General features: G+C 45.0%; 4 protein-coding genes across 5 annotated transcripts; 2 read left to right on the top strand and 2 right to left on the bottom strand.

Moving 5' to 3' along the window:
- Window positions 1-1061: 1061 nt before the first annotated feature.
- LOC310816674 (glucose-6-phosphatase catalytic subunit 1-like) lies at window positions 1062-3546 on the bottom strand (the record flags this gene model as incomplete). Its single annotated transcript, XM_083686947.1, has 5 exons — window positions 1062-1564; window positions 1999-2114; window positions 2625-2733; window positions 2938-3047; window positions 3317-3546. The coding sequence occupies 5 exons, from the start codon at window positions 3544-3546 to the stop codon at window positions 1062-1064; spliced, it is 1068 nt and encodes a 355-aa protein (XP_083543073.1).
- A 1675-nt stretch (window positions 3547-5221) lies between these two features.
- Window positions 5222-7694, top strand: LOC310817169 (glucose-6-phosphatase catalytic subunit 1-like; the record flags this gene model as incomplete). Its single annotated transcript, XM_083687607.1, is given in 6 exon segments — window positions 5222-5439; window positions 5655-5767; window positions 6425-6453; window positions 6455-6531; window positions 6872-6987; window positions 7186-7694. Coding segments are annotated over 6 exon segments (1062 nt in total).
- Window positions 7695-10252: 2558 nt separating this feature from the next.
- Window positions 10253-13840, bottom strand: psme3 (proteasome activator subunit 3). Its single transcript, XM_083688072.1, has 11 exons — window positions 13704-13840; window positions 13135-13167; window positions 12976-13038; window positions 12623-12727; window positions 12460-12508; window positions 12128-12246; window positions 11885-11953; window positions 11675-11742; window positions 11413-11467; window positions 11233-11319; window positions 10253-10884 (listed from the first exon to the last, which is right to left on the bottom strand). The coding sequence occupies exons 1-11, from the start codon at window positions 13737-13739 to the stop codon at window positions 10804-10806; spliced, it is 765 nt and encodes a 254-aa protein (XP_083544198.1). The 5' UTR covers window positions 13740-13840; the 3' UTR covers window positions 10253-10803.
- Window positions 13841-13955: 115 nt separating this feature from the next.
- On the top strand, window positions 13956-24226 carry nbr1a (NBR1 autophagy cargo receptor a). Of its 2 annotated transcripts, none has more exons than XM_083687673.1 (21): window positions 13956-14139; window positions 14519-14581; window positions 14795-14813; window positions 14947-14969; window positions 15123-15305; window positions 15399-15476; window positions 15714-15955; window positions 16075-16194; window positions 16425-16751; window positions 17163-17328; window positions 17652-17912; window positions 18272-18427; window positions 18720-18795; window positions 18925-19035; window positions 19314-19493; window positions 19637-19825; window positions 20420-21080; window positions 21246-21328; window positions 21948-22029; window positions 22505-22601; window positions 22980-24226. In XM_083687673.1, the coding sequence occupies exons 1-21, from the start codon at window positions 14038-14040 to the stop codon at window positions 23166-23168; spliced, it is 3408 nt and encodes a 1135-aa protein (XP_083543799.1). In that variant the 5' UTR covers window positions 13956-14037; the 3' UTR covers window positions 23169-24226. The 2 variants fall into 2 exon arrangements, with proteins under 2 accessions (XP_083543799.1, XP_083543800.1); XM_083687674.1 differs by having other exon boundaries at window positions 17652-17916; window positions 18276-18427.
- Window positions 24227-24943: the final 717 nt, after the last annotated feature.

Here is a 24943-nt window from a genome sequence, read left to right as displayed (position 1 = left end):
CAGTGTACAGTACTTGAGGGAGGTCAAAGGTCAGGGCTCTAATACAGTTAATGATTATGTTTGACCCTGTTTATATGTAAATAGTCCATTTCTTTATCTTCTGTTTTTTCTCTGCAGTCCCAGTGCTGGCACCGGGTTTAACAGCAACTGATATTGAGTGTTGTGGCTTCAGGGTCAGACAGCCAGAAAGCTTAACTTTTCTGATAAAAATGACTGTAGGGAACTGCTACAAAGTCCAATAGATCTAATAGATTTCTTTGACATTTGCTTAAAACTCAGGAGGTTCCTGATTGTGGTCCTCTGTGGTTCAGTTGGTAGAACATAGCACTAACAACGCGTAGGTTGTGGGTTTGATTCCTGCTGGGACCGTATATACTGAAATATATGCACTCACTGCAATGTAAGTCGCTTTGGATAAAAGCGTCAGCTAAATGGCATATATAATTGTGAGTGAGTGAGAGAGAGTATGAACTGTAGATGAATGATAGTCATAAACGTTTTTATTATAAATATCTGGCAGAATTTCTAAAATATTTTCCACAGGAAAATAACACCTGTACAAAACAAACAATATATAATACAGTTCAAATAAAAACATAGTTTAAGAATACAAAGCAGTCCACCAAAGTCCTGAGTGAGATGTTGGACATTGACTGATGATGTCATGTTCTCTTGGCCATGTAGGTTTTCTGCTTGGTCTTATGACAAAATGAGGTTTACTTCGGACTCCTGTGTTGAACTACAAACCTTGAGTTCTCCAGGAAACCAAACCACTATACATTTTCACATTTGATGCATTCAAATCAATCTTATCAGGGCCACTGAAGTAAAACGTTGGATAGTTCCTCCATCCACAGTGTCTACAGTGTTCCTAAAGATGTCAAATTGAAAAGCGTAGACGTTAACAGTGACTGTACACAAATACAACAACCTGATCTATTGGGCTCTTTGGGGATAAGGGTCAATCTGTGTATGGAAAGGGTTAAATATGGAAGTACCAGCAGTGAATACGATTTGAGCTCCAGTTCAGATAAAGTCTCTCTCCTGTGTACCAGGAAACTCTACAGATGCTTCTTGTTCTGTGTGCTCAGAGCGCTCGAAAGACAGAATGGGATGATGCTGACGGTTGCCAGGGGAACAGTGGCGCTCTTGCAGAAGGAGAGGAGGTAGAAGAGGGTGGCAGTGTGGGTCGGGGGCTTGAAGCTGTCGAAGAGATGCAGAAGGAGCAGCGAGGCGACAATACATCCCACCCTGAAGGGGGCGCTGCTGCTCTTCTTGCTCTCGGTGTAGAGGGGAGAGTGCAGGCCCAGCCCCAGGCCGAACAGGGTGCCCATGTTGCGCAGGAGGCTGGCGAAGGGGGTGCTGTCCATGTGGACCCACTCTGCCCTGTTGCACCACTTCTGGGCTTTCTCCAGGGTCCACAGCAGGTCCACGCCCAGAGTCTTCAGCAGCACGTAGAAGCCCACAGCAAAGGAGAGCAGGAAGAGGGTGGTGTAGATGTATTGCTTCAGATTGGCCTTGTAGATCCACTGGGTCCTGGAGAAGACCTCGGCCACTATCATACCTGCAAATCAAATGAGAATGCTCATCATTGTTTTGGAACCTCATACAATCCACTAGCTTCAGATCTGTAGACATACTGTATATAGACATACTGTATATAGCCATACTGTATATAGACATACTGTATATAGCCATACTGTATATAGCCATACTGTATATAGCCATACTGTATATACACATACTGTATATAGCCATACTGTATATACACATACTGTATATAGCCATACTGTATATACACATACTGTATATAGCCATACTGTATATAGACATACTGTATATAGCCAACCCTCATGACTAGTTTTGTTTTCTAGCCTAGATGACAAGCTAGCCATAGTTGTTGGCTGAAGCACTAGATGAGCCAGGCAAGACTAACATTACATACAGTCGGAAACAATTGTAATTGATTTGTCAGAAATGTTTTTAAAGGTGACTGACCTGTGATGACCCCAGCGATGACCTGGTGGGGGAAGTGGGCAGCGATGAAGACCCTGGAGAGACAGACACACACCTGGACCCCCCAGAAGGCAGTCCACAGAGTGGCCTTGAGATACCTGACAGGAGACCAGGAAGAGGAGCCGTTAGCAAATGCCTTGCTACTTGCTACTGGTATATTTAACCTGTATTGCTGCTTAGATAAGATGTAGGACAACTTGAATACATATAGGACATATGACCAAACAGGAAACTTTCAGAGAGAGGACTTTTACCTTTGCCACTACAAGTAAACATGCTTTTACTGCTGTAGATGTAACAGTTTTAACATTTGTTTTCCATTATTAATCCCTTATTAATTAATCCCATTTTATTTTCAGAAAAACAACCCGAACGTAATCTTGTTGCAAATCCTCTTCAGCAACTGAAGTTAGTTTTAAGAGTAAATCATCAACTATGGTCCGGCTCAGATAGTGAGACAGACACTGATAAGGACAGTACAGGTAAAACTATAAACAACCTTAGGAGTTACTACAGAGGAATGGTTTGCACATTCTGGAACCCTGATAAAGGTCCTGGAACCCCGATTGACTGTTCCGGAACCGTAGGTCGGATGTTCTAGAACTCACCAGTTCTTTGAAGAGGCGTTCTTCTTCTTGCTCAGCAAGAGGGCGAGGATGGAGGTGACCAGGGTGTAGTAGACTCCAGCTGCTCCCATAGCGTGGCCAGATGGACTGCCTGTCAGAGGCAAACACAAGGGGTGCTTGGGTCAATGGACATAGAGCGTCAATCATACAACAAAGTAATTTCATTGTCACCACATCATAATGAAAATAATTAAGAAGTATTTTACATATGGATTGAATTACATTCCACATCATAAGGAATGTGTACTGTAAACGTGGACGCGGAAAAGAGCAAATCAAGTTCTGCTTCTCTTACCTGGGCCAGTCTCACAGGTCATGGGGTACTGTTCAATATGGGGTGCTGTGGTGTTGCTGTAGTAAGGTGTTTCATGGACCCACCAGTACGGCCGCTCGCCAAACAGAATCCTTTGGAGGGAGAAAACAGCACTAAGACGCTATTCTGAAGCTATTGAATTGACACACAGTATATTAACAAAGCCCCCGCATTCATACTGCCCGTTAATTGGTGCTTGATTTAAAAATGTAATGATTATGATATTCACAAAAGCAGAATCAAGCCCATATTAAAGCCACATAATGCAGCTATTTTCCCTAGATCTAGTAATGCCAGTACAAATTATTATTATTATTATTATTATTATTATTATTATCAGCATCACTCAAGCTCCACTCACCACTTGAAGACCAGGTTGAGCCAGTCTCCGATCACAGCCACCCAGATCAGCTTGATGCCCACCGTCTCCCTCATATGGAACCAGAGGGGGAAGAAGATGAAGAAGGTGTTCCTCAGGTCCGCAGCCCAGGACACCCACAGGAACAAACCCTGGGCATCCTTATAGTTGGTCTGCAGGTAGTGGGTACTGCTCACCCCGTACCCCTGCATGGCATCCATAGCCTCATTCATTTTCACCTCGGATTCTGGTGGTAGTCTCCCAGTAGGTCTCGGTCAACCCCTGTCAGTTGAAGGGGGTTAAGTAGGTAGGTAGGTAGGTAGGTAGGTAGGTAGGTAGGCTATGTGATAGAGAGTCTGCGGTTGGTTGTTTTTATACCAGAGGGACCCACCACCCAAACGCATGCTCAGGGCGATCTTTGGACCTTGTGAATGCGTAATAAACCGCTAGGAGACGAAGGGAGAGGGGTGTTTGTGAGGGTTTGTACTGCTGATGGGAGGTAGAGAGAGAGAGAGAGAGAGAGAGAGAGAGAGAGAGAGAGAGAGAGAGAGAGAGGGAGAGACCATACAAACAAGTACAAAGGTTTGGTTGATGATGAGTTTATTTAAAATCAGTAAAAAAAAAGGGGGAAAACAACAGTCAATCAGTGTCTCTTATCCTGAATAACTCAGATAGAGTTAATTTATGATTGACCACTGAGGTTCACATTAAACGAACACATACCCTAGCCTACAGTTTGTAACAAAACAAAACAAAAAATACTACATTTTTTTCCTCTTCGTTAAAATGCAAAATACAGTGTTCTTACTGTGCTGTAGGAGGTTGTTTTTGTATGTGTCCGTTTTATGTACAATTCAATAAGTCAAGTCTGTCAAAGAACGCCCGTGAAACAGATAAGACAGAGACACCGTCATGTTATCAGAGGAAAACGCTATATTACTGTGTGAGTATGGATAGAAATGACAGAAACAGCAGAGTCTTTTACAACCTCCAGATAACAATAATTCAGTTATGTAAAACATCCTTGACGGTTCGGTGAATTCTCCTGGCTGGTCAGAATACTACCTTTCCCACATGCGTGTTACATAAATTAAGCAATCATTAAATGGTGCAGGACTTACTCAGAAGATGCGGGGGGAGATAACTGACCAATAAAACAGCCAGATGATTGGCTCTGGGTCCAGGATATGGTACCTGTTGTAACAGTAAATAGGTCTGACAGGGCAACCCCCCATTGATGACCGAGAACTGTATCTCATTAGGAAACCAGGCACTAAAGGTGTGTGATAAAGGTGTTGTTATCATTGTAGCAGGTCATAAGGTCAATTTTACACGTCCACATATTTACATATTATATCTGTACATTAGTTTAAATGGACAGAGGTAAATTCAGAGTAAAAAAAAAAAAACTATTTATATGACAGAATATGACAGAAATGGTAAAAACAAAAGAAGAAACGAAGGAGAAAACACTGACTGGTGTGTTTTGAATTGATAGGTTGCTACTAGGCGAAAGGTGAGGGGTACACAGAATGCTTGCACAATACTAACACAGTAAAAATGGGGGATTGGATTTTCATTCGCCTGGTGAAAGTGCCTTCAAAGACTGTTCCAAAAGATTAGGTCATAATCTGTCATAATAACGTCAGAGCACCTTATTGGATTTGGCACCCAAGGTCCCAGGGGTGTAAAGATTAGGGAACCTGCAATGTCCTGAACACAAACAAACTCCACCAGCCTTGAATAAAGTCCAGTCAAGAGGGGACACACCAGGGAGCTGGCCAACACAGACAAACCTGCCGTCCAGCAGACCTCCTCCACCCCAAGCCTTAGGCCACTCTCCAGCCCTCTTCCCCCAGATCCAGTGCACCATCCCTGGGGACAGATCTGGACCTCACAACTTCTGTCATGGATCTTCTCCACAGTTGGGGGGTAGAGCTAGCTGCCCACCTGCAGGGCCAGTATGGGCAGTATGAGGGCTGGTTCAGCCTCGCGTCCAGCTTGGCTGACCTCCACACTGCCTACTTCTGCCTCTTCCCTCTCTGGTTCCATCTCCACAGGGACACGGGGGTAAAACTCATCTGGGTGGCAGTTGTAGGAGACTGGCTCAATCTGGTGCTCAAGTGGTAAGGAATGGGTTAAATCTGCTTTCCCGTTAATGTGTGCATCTACTGCAATGGGTATATCTGTGTAAGAACTTCATACAATCGCTCATATGTAATTGAAACGCCCTATACCCAATTTGTCAGCAGTGCAAGATCTCACAAAGGTTTGGTCATTGTTAGGGCATTATAGTACCGTTGTCCAAGGGGCTGAGAGAAGTATGTTTTCTCAATGGCAGGGTACTGTTTGGAGAGAGGCCCTATTGGTGGGTTCACGAGACCAGATACTACAGAATAGGACCAGCCGCCCCTAACCTAAAGCAGTTCCCTATCACATGTGAAACTGGACCAGGTACAGTCTACACATGCATGCATGCACACACGCACACACTGACACATGCATGCATGCACACGCACACACACACACACACACACACACACACACACACACACACACACACACGCACACACACACACACACATACACACAAATAATAAGTATAGTACTTTCATGACATCCTTTCAAGAATTCATAGCAATAAATGACTTATAAAATAGTATAGGGCCTCAACCTTTAATCCCTTGTATTGATTCTCATGAGGCGGAGTTAATACACCTACAGTAATCTTTCAATCTTATCAAGAGAGGAATTCAGTTTGGAGAGTACAGTGTGTCATGTTCATTAATGTTTGAGTTATTGCACCTACTACCACAGGGTGTGTGTCCAAATGGGACATCCAAACAGGGAAGGGAGAGATCATTCAATGTGAAGATAATGGAAACTACTGAAGAGAGCACGGTTGTTGTCAATTCAAATTCACCTCACCCGATGAGAATTTCTCATAGAAACCAAAGGCCATGAATTTATTTTCAGTTCACTTCTTGAATTGAGTGAATTGAGATTTGAATCTTAATATCCCTACGCAGTACATTTGTTGTAACCTCAAGTAAGTAACCGTAAGTAACTGTATTCTATGGTCCATAGCTTTGGTGTCGTTTTTGTTTACAGGAAGTCCATCGGGTCACGCCATGGACGCCTGCGGGGGTGTGGTACGTGATGGTAACAGCTCTAATCACCATGGCAACGGAGAGAAGGTGCCCCCCTCTCCTTCACAGGTGGGTTCTCCATTCCAGGAGAAGGCTCTAAAATAGTGATGAACATAATCAACGCTGGATGGAGACAGGAGACTGAGGACAACAGAACCGTAGCTCCAGTATTTATACTGTAGCAACTGTTTTCGTTTCACCATCGATATGCTACAGTATTCTGTGGCGATGATAGGCTTGACTTCATGATAGGGTTGAATCTGTCCCCAAAACCCTAGACTTGAAAACTAATCACCAGTGTCTATTGACAATCCACTCAACAAGACCATATGAGACTGTAGGAACCCTTGGTATGAGTGTTGAGTGTGTGTTGTCCCAATGTGTGTCCCAATCCCTGTCCCCCTCTAAGGTTCCTCCAGATGGGTCTGTGGACACTTCTGGGTGCGGTGGTGCTGCTGGTCTGTCTGTCCAGGGTCTACATGGCTGCCCACTTTCCCCACCAGGTCATCAGCGGGGTCATCACAGGTTAGTCAGTCTGGCCGACAGACACAGTAGGCCTATGAGTACACCAGAGATTCTTAAGTCATTTAAATGGACTGAATTTACTGTCAGACCTGAGAGAAGGAGTACAACTAGACGTGGCATGTCTATATATTGAGAGAAAAAAAATGTAAACGTCAACAGATTTATCTTGACTGCTGCTTGATGCTCTCTCCATGGCAGGTCTAATAGTGGCCGAGGTCTTCTCCAGGGCCCAGTGGATCTACAAGGCCAGTCTGAAGCAGTACTTCTACACCACCCTCTTCCTGCTCTCCTTTGCTGTGGGCTTCTACGTGCTGCTGAAGACTCTGGGCGTGGACCTGCTGTGGTCCCTGGAGAAAGCCCAGAGGTGGTGTGACAGGGCAGAGTGGGTCCACATGGACAGTACCCCCTTTGCCAGCCTCCTGCGCAACATGGGCACCCTGTTCGGCCTGGGGCTGGGCCTGCACTTGCCCCTCTACGGCGGGAACAAGAAGAGCAGCAGCGCCCCCTTCAGGGTGGGATGTATCACTGTCTCCTTGCTGCTGCTGCAGATTCTGGATGAGTTGACCTTCTCTTCTCAGAACCAGGCGCTGTTCTACCTGTTGTCCTTCAGCAAGAGTGCCGCTGCTCCCTTCATCCCCACGGCCCTGGTGCCTGTAGCCCTCTACTGGATCTGTCCTGGGAAGCAAAGCAATGAAAAAAACATGTAATAAAGGAGAAGAAATGTTTGGAGGACATTGAAGAGCTGAGTGTGCTGTTACAACTTATAGCTGAATGATGATGCTATCTTTGTCTCTTTGTCTCTTGGTCTCTGTTATTAGACTGTGTTGTTGGACTCTGTTAAGTCTTTCTGTCTGTCATTCAATGTTATCGTTCTTTTTTTTATCATTGTTTTGTCAATTTGGTTTAACATTAACATCCCGTTTTGTACAGTATCAACAATAATCTCAGAATGGTTTTAACTGTGGCCCGCCGATTGTGCCAAGTGTGGCTGCAATGACAACACGGGGGAAAAGGTCGTCTATCAGGCCCTGAACTCTGTACCCTGCATGGTTAGAGCCTAGACTGGGTGTATTGTATAATCCCTGCAGGAAATCTAGAATGCTGACTTACATTTTATTGTTACATTTTACTGCTCTGGATGCATTTGAGCTGTTCTGACATGATGATATTCATGGAGGAGGAGGGGGGGGGGGGGGGGGTTGAAATAAATATACTTCTATACAGGCTGATTCTTGTTTGGTTTATTTGAAGGTATCAATTTCGGGAATCTGTCCAAGTTTTCTTCTCCTCACGTTCTGTTTTCTGTTTTCTCCAAATGCCAATACTGATTAATTCTCCTGCGGGGACAACCATTAAATATTAACTAAACTACCCTTCATCTGCAGCCACATTCCTTCCATTCACATGATGGCCACTGAATGGCTGTTTGTTAAGAGGGCATGGCGGGACAAGGCATGGGGCAAGGCACCACATGTATCTGGACAGAGTCCAAAGAAGAAGTCTTTCCAAGTCCCTCAATCTAAACTACGTACATATTGAACAAACGTACTGGTATCATTCAGTGAAGACAAGGTGTCACAATGCATCATGTATCCTCCTACTGTTCCTACTGTTCCACATCACCTTAACCTGACCCCAACAGGGGAGGCTGGTGGAGGTCGAAGTCACGTGTGTTTGATGCCATTTCTCATTCCATTCCATGCATTACAATGGGCCCGTCCTCCGATTTCTACCTCCACCAGGCTCCACTGACCCCAACATCAAGTCAGTATGAACCTAATCTGCCACAGTATGTGGATTATGACAAACATGTACTATTCCATAATAGCAACGTGGCGTTATCCCAACTCAGACAACTCTCCCTGCCGTATCTCCCGGCCCCTCGTCTCTCTTCCTGTGATCACCTCATAAAACACAGCATATAGATACTGTACTGTACTTTCTATATCTTCGGTATACCGTGCTGTTGTGTGTGTATGTGTATGTATAGATGCATGTGTGTGTATGTGTTAATGGGGGGGGGGTTAAGATTTCCATTCTAATGCAAGGATAATAGTTAATGTCATTTTGGAATTAATATCTTTGTTTTTATAGGGTCTCTGATAGGAATGCATAGGAATCAATTACACACTGTGTAGATTAGGATGTCATGACCAACTCCAATTTCATAATTTTCTCTTGATCCTGACAAACATACCCAGAACTTGGTGCAGCTACCACTATTCTTCACACAAGAGATGGTGCAGAAACCGCATTGCATGTGCTGGATTTGCACCAAACTTACTGCTTTGTAGTAAAACCAGATAAACACATTTCCAGCCACTTTCTTTGCTGTATCACTTGAATTCATTGTTGCAAACACAATTATGGATATGAAATAGGTTAATTTCCATTAAGGGATTCTTTTTGGCCACTTGGTTATAGACCACTTTTGTAGAGTGACTGAGATGATGTTGTCCCATCGACTGTGCTTTTTCCTCTCCACCATTCAACTTTGTAGATTTTTGTAAGTCTCCCCAGGCCTCAGAGTCACATTCCTGAGCAGCTTTGTTCTTCTCCATTTGCTCAGTTTGTAATGACAACCTGATCCACACAATGTGTAATTGATTCCTATTACCATTATAAGTGAGCTAATACTGTTTATGTAACTGTATACATCCTACGCCGATAACTGGCGGGATATTCTATTATCTTCTCAAAACAGACTAACTTTTATTGTCATACAGTATCAGCCTTACACTTCTCTAGCTCCCTCTACTGACTGACCAGGAGCATTACTATAGCATATTGTTATGTCAGTTGAGGTCAGGTTTGACCATCTCACTACAGAACACCAAGTGTGAAACACTTTCAATATGTCAGACTGCATTATCCCTGCTAGAAAGGGGTTAAACAAAGTATTTAGGAGTAAAACCATTCCAGATGTTTTGTAAAAACCTTTTATTCAGTAAAAGTCCCTTTGAAACAAGATAGTTTGGAAAATGATGACGGCTCGTCTTGATTAGATTCATCATGAATTAACTGCTGTCTTGTTTCTTTGTAGGACTGCACGATATCCAGAATAAAATCAAGACAGCCGTTGCAAATGTAATGTACCACTATCTGTAACAATGTAATTACAAACAAAGGCTTTCTGGATGACTTGTCTCCAGGTACAGCTAAAGACATTCAATAATGCAGTCGCTTGGGACACATGGAAACAACTCTCCTGGATTGAAAGAGAGTCATAATAACTTAAGTAATTTCACAAAAGATAAGCAGGAGATCCATGGACAAAGTGTTTTTTAATTACATTTAAAAAATACATAAGCGCTCTTTTCTCTTCCTAGACCCATCTCTCACATTGGTAGAGAGATTTCATAATGACTTCTTCAAACGGTTTAAAACAATGACGATATTTTACAATTCAAACAAAAAAAGACGCGTGCGTTTTCTTCCACCGAGGCTGTGGTTGTTGTTGTTGCTGGATTGTGCTGATTGGATCTGTTGGGTTCGGTTTACGATGGCCTAGCTTTCTACTCCTTCAGACCCAGGGCCCAGGCTTGGGGCTACAGCTAGCTCGACAGCATGGCAGGGAGAGGCCTCATTCCAACACTTTCAAAATGCACCCTTCCTTCCTTCCTTGAAGTACAGTAATGACTGATCTGACGTCCTACATTGCTGTCACCATCCATATCAGATCAGTGATTTCTTTAAGGAGGGGGCAGGGGGGAGGGAGGATGCATTTCCAGAGTATTCCAACAGGGACAGAGGGAGGAGAGAAAGGGATGGGGGTGGTGGTGGTGCTATAGGTGGGAGATGACGACTGGTCTACACTCAGTATAATGCCTCAGCATTACTGCTCCTAGGCCTCTTGATCTTCTCAATGTTTTTCAGGATCATATCGTGTAACGTTACCTGTTGGGGAAAGATTAAGATGTGCGTTGGAACCACAGGTATTCAACCGAACAGCATTTCACATGTTCTATTTTATTCTATTCAATAAACAGGATCTGTCCGCAAAGGTTCAATCATTGTGGAAAGATTGCGTGCCAGGGAATTACAACACTTGTCTACAAACTGCACAGAACTAAGGTCTATTTCTGTAGAAACATGTGGGTTGAAATATACGGTGAGGGAAACCAGTGTCTAACAGGACACGATGCAGGCATTATGACATCGCCTTCTTACATATAGGCCACGCCCTCTAAATGGTATGCAAGTGTGGACATCTGAATGTTATATACACTGTAGGTATTGACTCACATATTGATTTCTTAGCTCTGAAACTATGATCTTCAGACTGATGTACTCCTTTTCATCAATCTCTGTCACCGTGCGCCGGTAGTCCTCCTGTGTAGGGACACAGAAACAGGAAATAAGTGACACAAGCACACAACATTTTTGTCCGGGTGGTGAAATTGAGGACAACGCACGCACACTTACCACATGTGGGTATTTAGCTATTTTGGACACCAGCTTTGCTCTTGTGATGTAGTATCTATAGACAGAGAGAGAGAAATACTGTCAGTCAACACAACACACTGTATGTACACAATGTACCAATGTGATGAATGATGTCTACTGTCTTCTTTGTTTGTCTGTTGTCTTGGCTCTGTAATGACGCATGGTGTGGAAAGGTACTGAAGAAGAAGAAGAAGAAGAAGAAAGTTCTTATACTGTATTGTGTTGCATTAAAAGTAAGTACCTGGATATCTGGTCGAGGTAAGATGCTGCCTCCCCCTCAACTGTTCTGAGTTCAGCTACAGTCTCCTCCTGTAGAAGCCAAAACCGTGCCAGAGCAATAGTTCCATTAACACACTTAGAACGCTGATGTTTTGGGCACTTAGCTCCAATACTCCAACAATAGAAAGTTGTCCGAAAATTGTCATTGAAGAACAGAAAAATGTAATTGCACCTGAATTGATACTCCAAAGTTGTTGCCGTCTTCTATTCTCGGGATAAGCAGCTGAACCCACATTTTGACCTGGCCAACAAGAGAAAGATTGTTATGGTCAACAGATAATGAGTAATTGGCCATCACGCGCGCGCGCACACACACACACACACACACACACACACACACACACACACACACACACACACACACACACACACACACACAGAGATACTGTGGGTAGAATAAGGAGGAGATACTAACCGTATTACATTTCTCAATGAGCGTCCTAATCTCAGGTTTGACCTTTTCTATTAGGTCCACTAGCTTGGCGTTACTCTTCATCATCCCTCCAGGCATGACGAAGACCTTGGTGCCAGTCACTGTAGGCAGAGGAAGAGGAGGAAAAAGTAAGGCCCTGCGTAGCATTGTTCTTCATTTCTGGTCCTGACGATGAGTTGGATCAGGTGGACTAGCGCTGGACCGAGACAAAAGCCTGGACACACTGGGGCTCTCCAGTTAATGTTGTATTATACTGAAATATAACAGGCAAAATGTCCTTTTTCAGTGAAAAGTGCAACAACGAACATACGAACCCTTGTCCTCCCCAGTTCCATCATCCAGCTTCCGTTTTTTGGCATTTTGCTGCAAGAACAATATCACATTGTTTACAGGCCACTGAGGGACACATGCAATCACCAATAACATTTAGTCACCAGAGTCAGTGTGTGTGTGTTAGATTCCATTCCCGATGCTCACCGCTTCAAGTCCGTCGTGAAGGTCAGACAGTAGAATAGGGTCTGGCACTGTGAGGTGGATATCTGAGTGTATCTCCTTCAGATCACAGATGTTTAAGATGGGATCCTGGTTACAAATGGAGCAAGTTTCACACTTCATTACTCCTAATTCGCACACATTTATTAAATTACCATTTCAGCGCGCAGCACCTTCGTCACGTTGATGTGATCCTGAAATATGATTACTACCAACAACACATTTCTAAATCAACAAGGGTCTGGGTCTGACTACTAGAAAAACTGCATAAAGCACGCAGTGAAGACCCACAGCATAACCTCAAAGGTTGTTTTCTTCAGTAGGAGCAACATGCTTACCTTGAGGAAATGGTCAAGTTCCAATAACTTCTTTGGGAAAAAGCTGGCAACTAGGTCCTCTGCCTGTAACAGAAGAAAGCATGAGTTGAGTTGGCAATTGTCATTAGAATCCAACCTGAGCTTGAAACCTCAGTTATGCAAACATGAAGGGAAATTCACCTCTCCAGTGATTCGTTCTCTAAAAGCATCAACCTGTAGAAAGACGACAGAAAAGGAACAATTAATAAACTGCAGTGAAACATTCACAACGCACGAATTGCTAACAATGATGCTTACATAAATTCGGAATAGCAAGGATAATACTCCATCATGTCAACTCAGCTAAAGTCTTAGCTAGTTTTGGAGCAAGAGCCTAGACGAGTGGCTATGTTTCTCATTTTATCAGTTATTCATTTCAATTATCTCTTGCAAGCAAATAATGGCCTAAGAATGTTGCCAAATTGACAGTTAGAGTAGCAGGCAACCGTTAGTTAACTTTATAAGCAGCTAGCTATAGCTAATTCACTCTTTATTGAGGGGAGGCGCAGCTGTTGGGCAGTTTGACATTTGCGTTATGACAGGCGGGACACAAGCTTGGCTCTATAGCCCCAGCAAATGCAGGTTAGCTTAGCAAGCTACCACTCGGCCTTATATCTGTTTCATCATTGTCAAGCTAACAGTTAGCTAGCCTAGCTGACAACTTTCACATGGTGTCGCTTAATGTGTGGAGCCGGACAGTTGAGAATTACCTTCGTTTTGATTTCATTGTCCACCTTGAGAGACATCTTATTCAACCACAGATTGGGAAAAGAACGATTGTCCTCACAGCATTAAATTCAGGGGCTAAACGTGTGGCTTTCCCACTCCTGTCAGCCACACTTGTGTGAGCTTAAAAATGACGTTTTCAATCTGCGACCGAGGAACATGCCATTACGCAGGCGCACTTGCATTCCACGAACGCGTCACCGTATTTTTCTTCAACAACGCAGCTGACGATGTAAACAAGACGATGCGAAGTGCGAAGGTCCGAATTGTCTGCTGTTTTCTCCAATGATAGCCCTTATTTAAACGCAACAAGCAACCATGGGGCTCCCTGTAACTATTAAAGTTAATTTCAGGGGGAATGTCAAGAGATTTGTGGCTCCAGATTTGGACAAATCGGAGTGGGAGTCGGTGGAAACCTGGGTGAGTAGCATAGAGCTAACGCTGGCGCAGTTGTTAAGCCCTTGCCTTTGTAAAGCTTATGTGCTTGGAACCTAGCGGGCCTAGTTGTGGCCTTGCCAGCGACATAAACATTGGACCACTTGAAGGACGTTTGCCTGCGATCTGTCTTTCAAGCGACAAATGATGTCATCATAGGCATCGTAGAAGTGAAATGCCTTGTGTTCTACATGCAATCTGCTGTCTCACGAATATAATGAGTCGTTGTTAAAGGGAGTTGAGTTTGACTGTCTTGGTCTCCATGAATGGTTGTCTGTTCCACTACCACTAGCTGCAAAACAAGACATGTTTTGTGTAAGTTTCATGTGATGAAATAATGTAATGCTGATTCTCCTTCACACAGATCAAAGCATCTTTCGGCATAATCCATTTTCAAGTGAAGTACTTTGACGAGGACAATGAGGAGGTGTGTACACAACTGATAAAATTATGCCTCATACTTTTTGAGTGTTAATAATTGATATTGCAATAAACTGTGATCATTCTGATAGATGAGCATGTCAATGTTTAACTAAAAACAGCACACGTGGGGGGACAGCGTTACAGATGTGCAAACATGAGTTGATGTAGATTCAGTGTAAAGACAAAGCCTGTAATATTGTCTTTCTCTTTGTTCCAGATATCCATCAACAGTCAAGGTATGTGAAAAAGAAGATAACCAAGTAACCGAGAATGCCGTTTCATTGACCATAATCATATTCTACTTACAGTATAATGTTTCAAGTTCATAATTTCAACACAAAATTATTCTTTGTTTGTGTACATTTTCAGAGGAATATGAAGAGGCCGTCAAGGTATTTAGATATTATTTTGTCTATCACAAACATTGTGAAACCCATTGTGTAAATCACAAATATGTCGTATAAACAAGTTCTTCAACATGTTAAGTACATGTCTATTCTATTCTGAATGCCATGGGCATGTCTTCTGTGTTGTGTTCCCTGCAGAGTGCAGAGAAGCAGGGGAACCAGTTACACATGAATGTGTACAAGATGAAGGGCCCGGTGTTGGGTGGGCCTCTGAAGACGGAGGTGAAGGAGCTGAAGGGAGACCTCCGCCCCGCCCCTCCGTACCCCTCCAGGGTCAAAACTGTGGACAAGGGCACACAGGTCACCCCAGAGAGAGACGCTGTAAGGACACACACACACACACACACACACACACACACACACACACACGGCTGTAAGTTAATGTGAATTTTGATTGATTGATTGTTTCTGTAGGTGGTTGTAAAGGACAGTAAGGTGACCAAGCCAGAGGATGAACCTCCCCCAGTCTGGTTCAGGTCCTACATGGAGAAAGTAAGTCCATATTTTAATAAAATGAAGTAAAAGGCACATTTCTCCATAAACATACCACTTTTATAAAAAAAACAAAAAACAAAAAAAACAATACAATCTGATAGGGGCAATAGGTGTATATCGGTGCATCATTCATCGATTTGTATTGAATTGAATAAACAATATAATTGAACAGACAACTCACACAGTGCACTTACAGTCCCGTCGTAACCCTCATGTCTCTCTCTCCTCTGGCAGTTCAAGGATGAGGTGGTGAAGGAGGTGGTGGAGAGGATGTGTAACGACTTCTCTGGCCAGTGCTGCACCCATAAAGCCCCTGACGAGTCCTCCGAGACCATCGGAGCAGTCGGGGGCGCCCCTGCCATTGCCTTGGGGTCAAGGGTTATCTCCAGCTTTGCCCTCTCCACTGGAGCCTCTGTCTACACCCCCGTCTGTAGCAGTTGCAAGAGATCTACATCCGAGGGGGCATACCAGTGCAGGTACGTACCGAGCGTGACTTTTTTTTTTTTTTTAAAGACTTCATTGATTTCTTTTGAAAATAAATATCTGATACTTTTGTACGAGCAATAAGTCACCTCCTTGTCCTGTTTCTCTCCAGTGTGTGTCCGTCCTGCATCTTATGTGAGCTGTGTAGACACAGCCACGACCCCAGCCACAACCTGGTCAGAACCAAGACTCCTCTCTCCATCCCCGAGCACGGAATGTCAGGAGAGTTAAGGTTAGTCCACTGGCTCTTCAGGTGGTTCCCCTGCTGTAATGTCGTCACAGTTTCTATGCCTTTATGCTGTATGTTGCATCCTATATATAATAAGGTATATATGAAGGTGTTTGTAATAACAAAGTCTAGCTTTGTTTCTTTCGAATCCCCAAAAATCTCTCCTTTTGAAAACATGCAAGCCTTATGAAAAAGCAGGGCAGCTGATTGATGTTTTTTTGTCTTTCACCCAGGTTCCCAAGGCGAGGAGACCGGACGGTGCGCAAGGCTGAGAGACAGCGCCTCAAAGCCGAGAGGAAGCAGCTCAAGGCAGAGGTGAAGGAGATCAAGAAGAAGCTGAGGCTGGAGAAGAGAGGCCTGCAATGTAACGGCCCTAGTGGCTCTGGCAGATCCAACATGGCCGCCGCCGCCGCCCTGGCTCCATCCCTGGCCCCTGCCCCGGCCACAGAACCAGCCCCAAGACTGGCCCCAGGCCCAACTCCAGGCTCAACTCCAGCCCCAGGCCCAACTCCAGCCCCAGGCCCGGCCCAGGCCCCAGACCCCAAGGCCTCCAGTCCAGAGTAAGCGCCACCCCCGGGAGGGCGTCACAGAGTGCTGGGTGCTCTAGTCTTTGACCCAGCATGGAATACAGTCTTTTCTCAAGATACTATATCTGCCATCTTTGTAATAGTTGTATGAGTTTTATCGCTCTCTGACTGGCTGGCTGATGGTGGTGGTGGTGGATGATGATGATGATGGTGGTGATGATGATGATGATGATGAAGGAACAACCTACCTCACACATGTGAAACTGCTGCCTTTCTGCTGCTGCTTCATAGAAATTCTCTAATTGCTTTGAGCTGCAAAAAAAAAAAAAAAAAAAAAAAAAAAGGATCCTGCTTTTTTTCTGATTCGTAGAAACTAAGATAAAAGAGATGGGTCTGATTGAAGCCAGGGCTGTTTTCAACAATGCTCTGTACACTGTAAACTAGGGGTCCCATTCCCGAGGTCTCCCACTCCCCCTTGGTGCCCACTATGGATGCCTTGTTTCTGGATGAAAATCTGCCCGACGGGACCCATCTAGAGCCTGGCAACAAGTTCATCAAGCACTGGAAGATGAGGAACTCTGGCAACATCAGCTGGACCTCAGAGACCAAGGTACCCCAAAAGGACAGGCCTGCCTCACCCCTCCTCGATAACTGTTTCTACAATCTCAGTCCTACCCTACTCTCTTTAACCTGAATACTAGAACTAACGCCACCTGATTAGTAAATATTTTACGCACTCTTGTCTAAACCATAAGTGCCAAAGCACCCTTTGTTTTCAGTTGAAGTGCACTGTTGAAATGTTTTGTGTCTGGCTTGGTGTGTGTGTGTGTGTGCGTGTGTGTGTTTGTGCATGTGAATGTCTGCCTATGTGTATCTGCGTGAATGTGGATTGTGTGCGTGTGTGTGTGTGTGTGTGTGTGTGTCCCTCCCCAGCTGAAGTTCATGTGGGGTAACCTTACCCTGGCGTCGGAGGAGAAGCGTGAGGTCACCGTTCCGCTGCTGCAGCCTGGTCAGGTGGGCGTGGTCAGCGTGTCCTTCGTCGCCCCCGTGATGGAGGGCACCTACACCTCCCATTGGCGCCTGGCGCACCGCGGGGGGCAGTTTGGGCCGAGGGTGTGGTGCAGCATTGTGGTAGACCCCAGCACCGATACTGACACCAGCAGACAGGAAAGCGGTCCTCAGAACAAACGCCCGGCAAGTCTACCAACCTGTCTGAGGACCTGGGTCAAATACAAATACATATGAATTTGGACCAGGTCTGAGCCAGATCTGCCTCTATGTCTGCCTAGATCCAGAGAGGATGTTTGTTTAGTTAGTACAGACACTGATTCAAACCCTCTGTAGATTGAGGCTTTGTTTATTACATCATCGACCAATTGCATACTTAGATTTGAGTTATATATGTTAAAAGGAGTAGTATTTTCCTGGCTAAATATAGGTTAGAAGAAAATAGATGAAGAATACATTTGTGATACCTTGTAATACCGGCTATTGGAATTCAGCTGCAATTATTGTCACAAGTGATGCTCATAAGAGTCTTTTCTCTGCTGTAGAGAGAAGATGTGAGGTCTGTGGAGAAGGAGAAGGAGGAGGAGAAGGAAAAGGAGGAGGTATCCTGCCCCAGTTCCAGGGACAGTGGCCTGGTCTGGTCTTTCGACCGTTACCATAGAGACCTCTACCTGCCCTCTGTAGACCTGCTCACTGCACAGGTGAGGAGAGCTGCCCCTAGCCCCTGACACATTCCTTTATTGAACCTTTATTTATCCCGGTTAGTCTCATTGAGATAAAATCTCTTTTTTTAGATAGCAGCCAAGGAAAACAATATTTCAGACAATTCACAGATGGTGACACACATACATCACACAACAAATTACAGACGCAGACACACTTACAGTACAAAGAAGTTACAATCATAACACACAAAGGGCAGAACGTGTTCAGCTTGTTTAAGCCCTAAGGTGTGTTCGTGACTCTGCAATATATTTGTTTTTGCTTTTTCAGGATCTGCTGTCCTTTGAGTTACTGGATATAAACATTGTCCAAGAGTTAGAGAAAGTTCCAAACAACACTCCAGTTGGTAAGAGATACACAAGACCGCAACGCATGATATGAGACATTTGTTGTTTTCTTTCCCCTTAGCTGACCTGAAATCTGAACATGCCATTATGCTACTAGTGACCACTTCTACTGTTTGTGTCCTGGGTAGATCTGACGCCCTGCATGTCCCCCCTGCCCCACGAGGGCCCGGTCCTGGAGAGAGTCGGCCCTGCGCTGATTAGAGACCACGACGAGATGAAAGGGCACAATCACTTTTTAGGTAACAGAGCGTCTAGAGGCAAGCCGTGCATCCTCCCTTACTGTTCCATAAACCAGGGGGAAAAGTCATGAATGTCATTTTGAGTGGTTCTGCTATTGTTGTGATTGATTTAATAATAGAGATTATTTCAGACTGTATTCAGAGGTAAAACCATCAATCATCATATCTTATTACTCAGGCTTGTGTTAAAAAAGAAATAATGAAAATGGGATGAGCCAGGGATGAGCCATGCTATGGACACACCTAATGTGTGTATGTTGTGTATTGTGGTCCGTCAGGAATGGGACCAGGGGGGCTCCAGCGAGACCACCCCGACCCCCCGTCCCCTGAGGAGAGGGACGAGGACATCAGCGGGGCTCAGTTCCTGTGTGAGATGGTGATGCGCTCCCTCACCCTCGAGGAAGCCCCCGAACACAGACCCCTGTGCAGGGCCCTGCCCAGCTACCGCAGACCTAGAGGTGAGGCTGGCAGACATTTTGTTTCACTTGCCAACAAGTTACCATAATAATGCTCACCTGAACAATATAGCATAATGTTTTCTGTCTTTGGTTCCAATAACCTCCAAACTGTGTTTTTCAAGCTGTCCCTACTGTCGCCCTAGGTCCTGGATTTAGCTACCAGAGGAACATAGAGGAGCTGGGGGAGAGAGCTGTAGGGCCTGATGTGGAGGGTGGAGGTGGACCTCCCCTCAGGTTTGGAGGGGTTATGAGGGCCCACCATCCACCTCCCTGTTCTGCCCCCCCTCAGATCACACTGCAGGAGGAGGAGGAGGAGGAGGACACTGTCCCGGGTAAGAGAAACTTCCCCACCTTCCCCATCTCAAGACTTGGCTTAACCTGTGTCCATGAAACTTCCCTTGATAGTTCAATAAATGCACCAAAATGACTGAAGCTGTTCACTACCAAACACTGCCAGTCACCTAGAACGCGTTACTCGGTCACAGCTTTTCACTGTCCCGGCGCCCCGCTGGTGGAACGAACTTTCCACTGCTGTCATGACTGCAGAGTCACTACCTATCTTCCGCTGAAGGTTGAAGACCCATCTCTTCAGGCTACATCTTAACTGTCCCTCCTAAAGACCTCTTCATCCCCTCTACCCCCCTGTACAAGTTTCCCTCCTGTAAAAAAAAAAAAAAGTAATTCTTCCTGCTTCTAGCATTGTGACTGCCAGTAGCCCCTGGTCCTACCATAGATTACTTTTTCTTATAATGACTGATGGATAGATGATTCACGTACTTAGACAAATGTATTTGTTGTTTTTTGTATTGTTGCTTTGGATCAAGGCCTCTGCTAAATGTCATGAATGTAATGTAAATGTAGAACCAAAGGGTGGCTTAGATCGGTGGTCAATCGATGTCTGTTCAATCATGATGCATCTTCCTCAGATGTGCTTCTGGTCCCGGAGGTTGAGAACATGTACAACAGCCCTCACACACTGACGGAGGAAGAGGAGGATGAAGAAGAGGAAGTAAAGGAGAAGAAGCAACAGAAGGTTGAAGAGAAAGAGGAGGAGGATGATGATGATGAAGAAGAAGACGAAGAAGTAGAAGAAGAGATGGGGGACTGGGACGAGGTGAGCAGCCAGGTCTCGTCCTCCACTTCCTCCTGTGACGATTACATCATCGTCCTGCCAGACTGCTTTGACACCAGCAGGCCATTGGGCGAGTCCATGTATAGCTCCGCCCTCTCACAGCCCGGAACTGCAGCGGGCACCTTGGGGGAGGGGCTTGACTCTGAGGAGGAGGAGCGTGAAGATCTGGAGGAGTTGGATAGGGCCACACCGGAGGGGGCGAGGCAGGAGGGGGGAGAGGTTGCTACCTCAGAGATGGGGAGACAGGAGAGGGGGGAGGTCCTACTAGCTACCCCAGACGGAGAGGGGCAAGACGGGGCAGAGGCTGCTCCAGCTGTGCCCCCCATCCACAGCAGCGTCAATCAGATGCTGTGTGCCTCCCAGACACTGGACGCTGTGCTCCTCACCCCTGAGGTGGTACCACCACCGCCATCAATCCCTCTGTTGCCCCCTGCTGGCTTCTACACACACAACAGGTGAGCAGTAGACACTGACACCACACTCAACAACTACCACACTATATATTTTGTAACTTCTTCTATAACTTTAGCCATAGAAAGCCCACACCTGTTCTTCTGAAAAATTCCCGTTTTCTATGTGAAACTACATCCTGTATATCGCTTTCATTCACTTATTCTCAGGTCAGAAGCACTCTATGTTGCAGAGCCCAGTCCTCAGTACTCTGGAGCAGTGCAGCTGCGTCATCCTGGAGTCCATCTAAGTGGTGGGTGTCAGTGTCTCTCTCATTCCATCACCACAGAACGTCTCCTTTCACTGCAGGAACCATTAGCCACATTAGCCACATTAGCCACATTAGCAACGTGTCTCAGAGGTCACACAGTAAACTGACATTCTGTTACTTGAGTCATTGGACTTCAGCAGCTCTTTTGTCCTAACAAGGGTCTTTAGGCAGTGTTTGTAAGTCATGCATATGTTTTTGAGGATCTGTTTACTCCATTTTCTGTGGCCAGAAAGGAAACATATGTGTTCCCCTTTTTGGAAATACAGGAACTGGAAAGTAATTTCAAGACCTCTTACTTCAGCAAAACGTGTGTGCATCTATCTAGCGCTCAAAGAGCGAAAAAACAGTTTTTTCTCCGTGTCTGGTTCAGCGTCTCTCACACGTGTTTCTCTCTGTGTCTGGTTCAGTATCTCTCACACGTGTTTCTCTCTGTGTCTGGTTCAGTATCTCTCACACGTGTTTCTCTCTGTGTCTGGTTCAGTGTCTCTCACACGTGTTTCTCTCTCCCATGTGTGTTTCAGCATCTCTCACACGTGTTTCTCTCTCCCATGTGTGTTTCAGCATCTCTCACACGTGTTTCTCTCTCCCATGTGTGTTTCAGTGTCAGGCCCAACCAGACCAGCAGGCTCAGCCAGTGCCTTTGAGACATACAACCCCAGAGTCAGCGGCACGCTGCACCCAAGGTGGGACATCCAAAAACACCTATACCTTCTAACAAGCCTCAAGCACATGCTTTAAACATACTTTCGTGTCAAAATGACAGCAAATGTCATGTAATTGATGGAGTGTAGTAGTTGTGGCTACCAGTTCATGTCTCTTGTATGTATTACCATATTTTATGTATTTTGTGTATTTTTATATATTATATATTTTTATGTATTACCATTTTTGTTTGTTTGTTGTGATAACCTTGCAACACCACAGTTGAGACAAATGATAATAATAACACATTTACGGAACTAATGGCGTGGCACGAACGCTCATATAACAATGTGATATAACCACACAATGTCTTGACACACTCATGGTGGCACAGCCGCTGTTGTGAAAGCTGTTGCCAACTCCGAAGCCACAGTCTGTCGCTGGAACAGAGTGTTCCCTGTAGACGTCTGAAAGGGGAGGGCGGTTAACCAACATCTCTGTTTTCTGTTTTCTAAGGGGCCAAGGAGGTATCACAGACGGACTGGTCAAAGGGGCCCTCTCAGTGGCGGCGTCTGCCTACAAGGCTCTCTTCACGGGCCAGAGCACCATACAGGTAGACCCAGCTCCTCACCGTACTACCATGGTCATAGAGGCCAACCCCCTGAGTGTCAATTCAGACACAGCCGACTCTGGACGAACTTGGAAATGCAAAGCCGCAAATGCAAAAGTCTCAGTTCCGCCCGCCCCCGCCCCCGCCCCCTCCCCCCCGATCTTATGGTTTTGCAGACCAAAGTGATAAACCCAGTCTACCACACAGTTCTGCATGTGGAGCAGAACAGCGCAGTACACATGCTGTAACGTCTTAGGGTAATGCTGTCACTTTGGTCTGCGGCTCATTTACACGTTTGTCCGGACTCGGCTGTGTCTGAATTTGAAATGTGTGCAAAAAAAGAAAAAGAAACACAGACTCATCTTTGACCTTTCACTCCAGCGTGGCATCGACCCGGCCAGCCAGGATGCCTCCATGATGGCGGTGCTGTTGGAGATGGGCTTCAGAGACCAGCATCTGAACCAGCGTCTGCTGAGGAAACACCGCTACAGCCTCCTCCACACCGTCAACGAGCTGGTCCAGCTGGCTGACAGCGAGGGGGCCGTCAACACCGCTGCCACACGCCACTAGGGGGCGCAGCTACCAGCTACTGAGGGGGCTTCCGCATCATCGTGACCTCTAACCCCTTGTTGTGACCCCTCACTTCTCTGACCCAATAGAGAGAGAGGAATACAGCTTGCTGTGGCTCTTGTCTAAAACAACACCCCAGGCCGCGGTTACGTCTTCGGCCTCCCCCATTGACAGGGCTAGGGCAGGGGACGTTCTCCTATCAAAGAGTACGGAGAAGGGGGTAGATTTGGATTGTTATTAGTAGGAAGTGCTCTGAACAGTTCAAATCTTTTCCTTATTCCCAGCTGAATGGTATTGGGGCAACTCTTGTTAAGATTAAAGGTTTGTTTTTGAATGCTAGATTTACCGATGGGGGGGGGGATAACATACATAGGAATGAAAAATAACTTAAAGTTCTGATTCCTTTCGATCGCTCTCTTTAATGTACAGTAATAGAAAATCTGCCTAAACAATGCAATCTTGTATGTATCAAAAGTACTGTTATTTTCGATGTTAGGGCAAGCAACAATTGACGTGGAATGTACAAGGAAAAGTCACTACGGAAAGAGAAAAGGACTGTTGTTGAAGTTTTCTATCGCTTTGTGTAGGAGACGCCTGCATGTCAGGTACACAAGAGAGGAGTTATGTTCTCGTAGTTTCTCACAGGAGTCACAGTTAAACGTGTTCGCTTTGCATTGCACCAATCACACAACTTTTCACACTTTCTCACTCTCTAAGAGTCGGCCTCCAATCATGTTTCACAACAGTATACTATATACACAAAGCTACGATCTATCTATCTATCTATCTATCTATCTATCTACCTATCTATCTATCTATCTATCTATCTATCTATCTATCCAACGATGACCTCTAAAAGAGACATTCCTCAATTTAATGGAACCAAGTTTGTCGTTGTTGTTGTTTGTTTGTTTGTTTGTTTGTTTGATGAATGATATAATCAGTGGTCGCTGATTTAAAGCTTTTACTATGTTTGGTGATTTATTTGACATAAGCATTTTACATTTATCACGCGAGTGCATAGATCTAATGATCATTGTCTGTCTATCGTGTGTGTGTGTGTGTGGGTGGGTGGGTGGGTGGGCTGTTGTGTGTGAGAGAGAGGCTATTGTGTGTGTGTGTGTGTGTGTGTGTGTGTGTGTGTGTGTGTATGTGGGTGGGTGGGCTGGTGTGTGTGAGACAGAGACTATTGTGTGTGTGTGTGTGAGTGAGAGAGAGAGACTATTTGCTTTTAAAGAATGAGTGAGGACGTTTGTGACTGGAATCCTCTATTATGTTTAGGTTTGTGTTTGTTAAAACGCTATGTTTTGAAATCATGCTTTAGGAAAATGCTGATTCTATTCATAGTGCTTGGTACATGTGTGGATGTGTGGATCTCCTTTCATCCTTTCATTGAGTGTCTATGTACCCTGCCATTGTTAATCAGCCAATAAACCAATTGCGCAACCCTGATCTCTCCCACACTGACTGATCTCTTGTACTGTGTCCTCTTCATAACACTGGATTTTACTGTTGTTGTATGGGATACTAGACATATTGTGTCCCCGTGGAGTTTGATGACTTTAAGCTAAACATAGGTTAAGGTGTCTTTGTTAATGTGTACAGAACAAGGGTTGAAACAAAGCAAAACTAACTAGGGTTATTTCATGCTAAGTACAGTAGGCAGTAGCTTGTATGAAATGCCAGTTGAGTCAGGCTGTAAGCATTGCTCTAACCTGAGTTCATCTCTGGTCAGCTAAACGTGTACTTCCCTTTTGACGAGGACAGGCACTTTT

This window comes from Argentina silus (genome assembly GCF_951799395.1).
Source record: "Argentina silus genome assembly, chromosome: 16".
In the NCBI taxonomy this organism is placed as follows: Eukaryota; Metazoa; Chordata; class Actinopteri; order Argentiniformes; family Argentinidae; genus Argentina; species Argentina silus.
Note: the sequence above shows the minus strand (reverse complement) of the source record. Positions and strands in the feature narration are given on the sequence as shown.

Coding starts and splice junctions, on each gene's coding strand:
- nbr1a (XM_083687673.1), top strand. CDS start 14,038: ATGGGGCTCCCTGTAACTATTAAAGTTAATTTCAGGGGGAATGTCAAG. Junction 19,036..19,313: donor AGGGCACAATCACTTTTTAG/GTAACAGAGCGT, acceptor GTGGTCCGTCAG/GAATGGGACCAGGGGGGCTC. Junction 22,602..22,979: donor CGGGCCAGAGCACCATACAG/GTAGACCCAGCT, acceptor CTTTCACTCCAG/CGTGGCATCGACCCGGCCAG.
- psme3 (XM_083688072.1), bottom strand. CDS start 13,739: ATGTCTCTCAAGGTGGACAATGAAATCAAAACGAAG. Junction 13,168..13,703: donor ACAATGAAATCAAAACGAAG/GTAATTCTCAAC, acceptor GTCTTTCTACAG/GTTGATGCTTTTAGAGAACG. Junction 11,743..11,884: donor ACTTTGGAGTATCAATTCAG/GTGCAATTACAT, acceptor TGGCTTCTACAG/GAGGAGACTGTAGCTGAACT.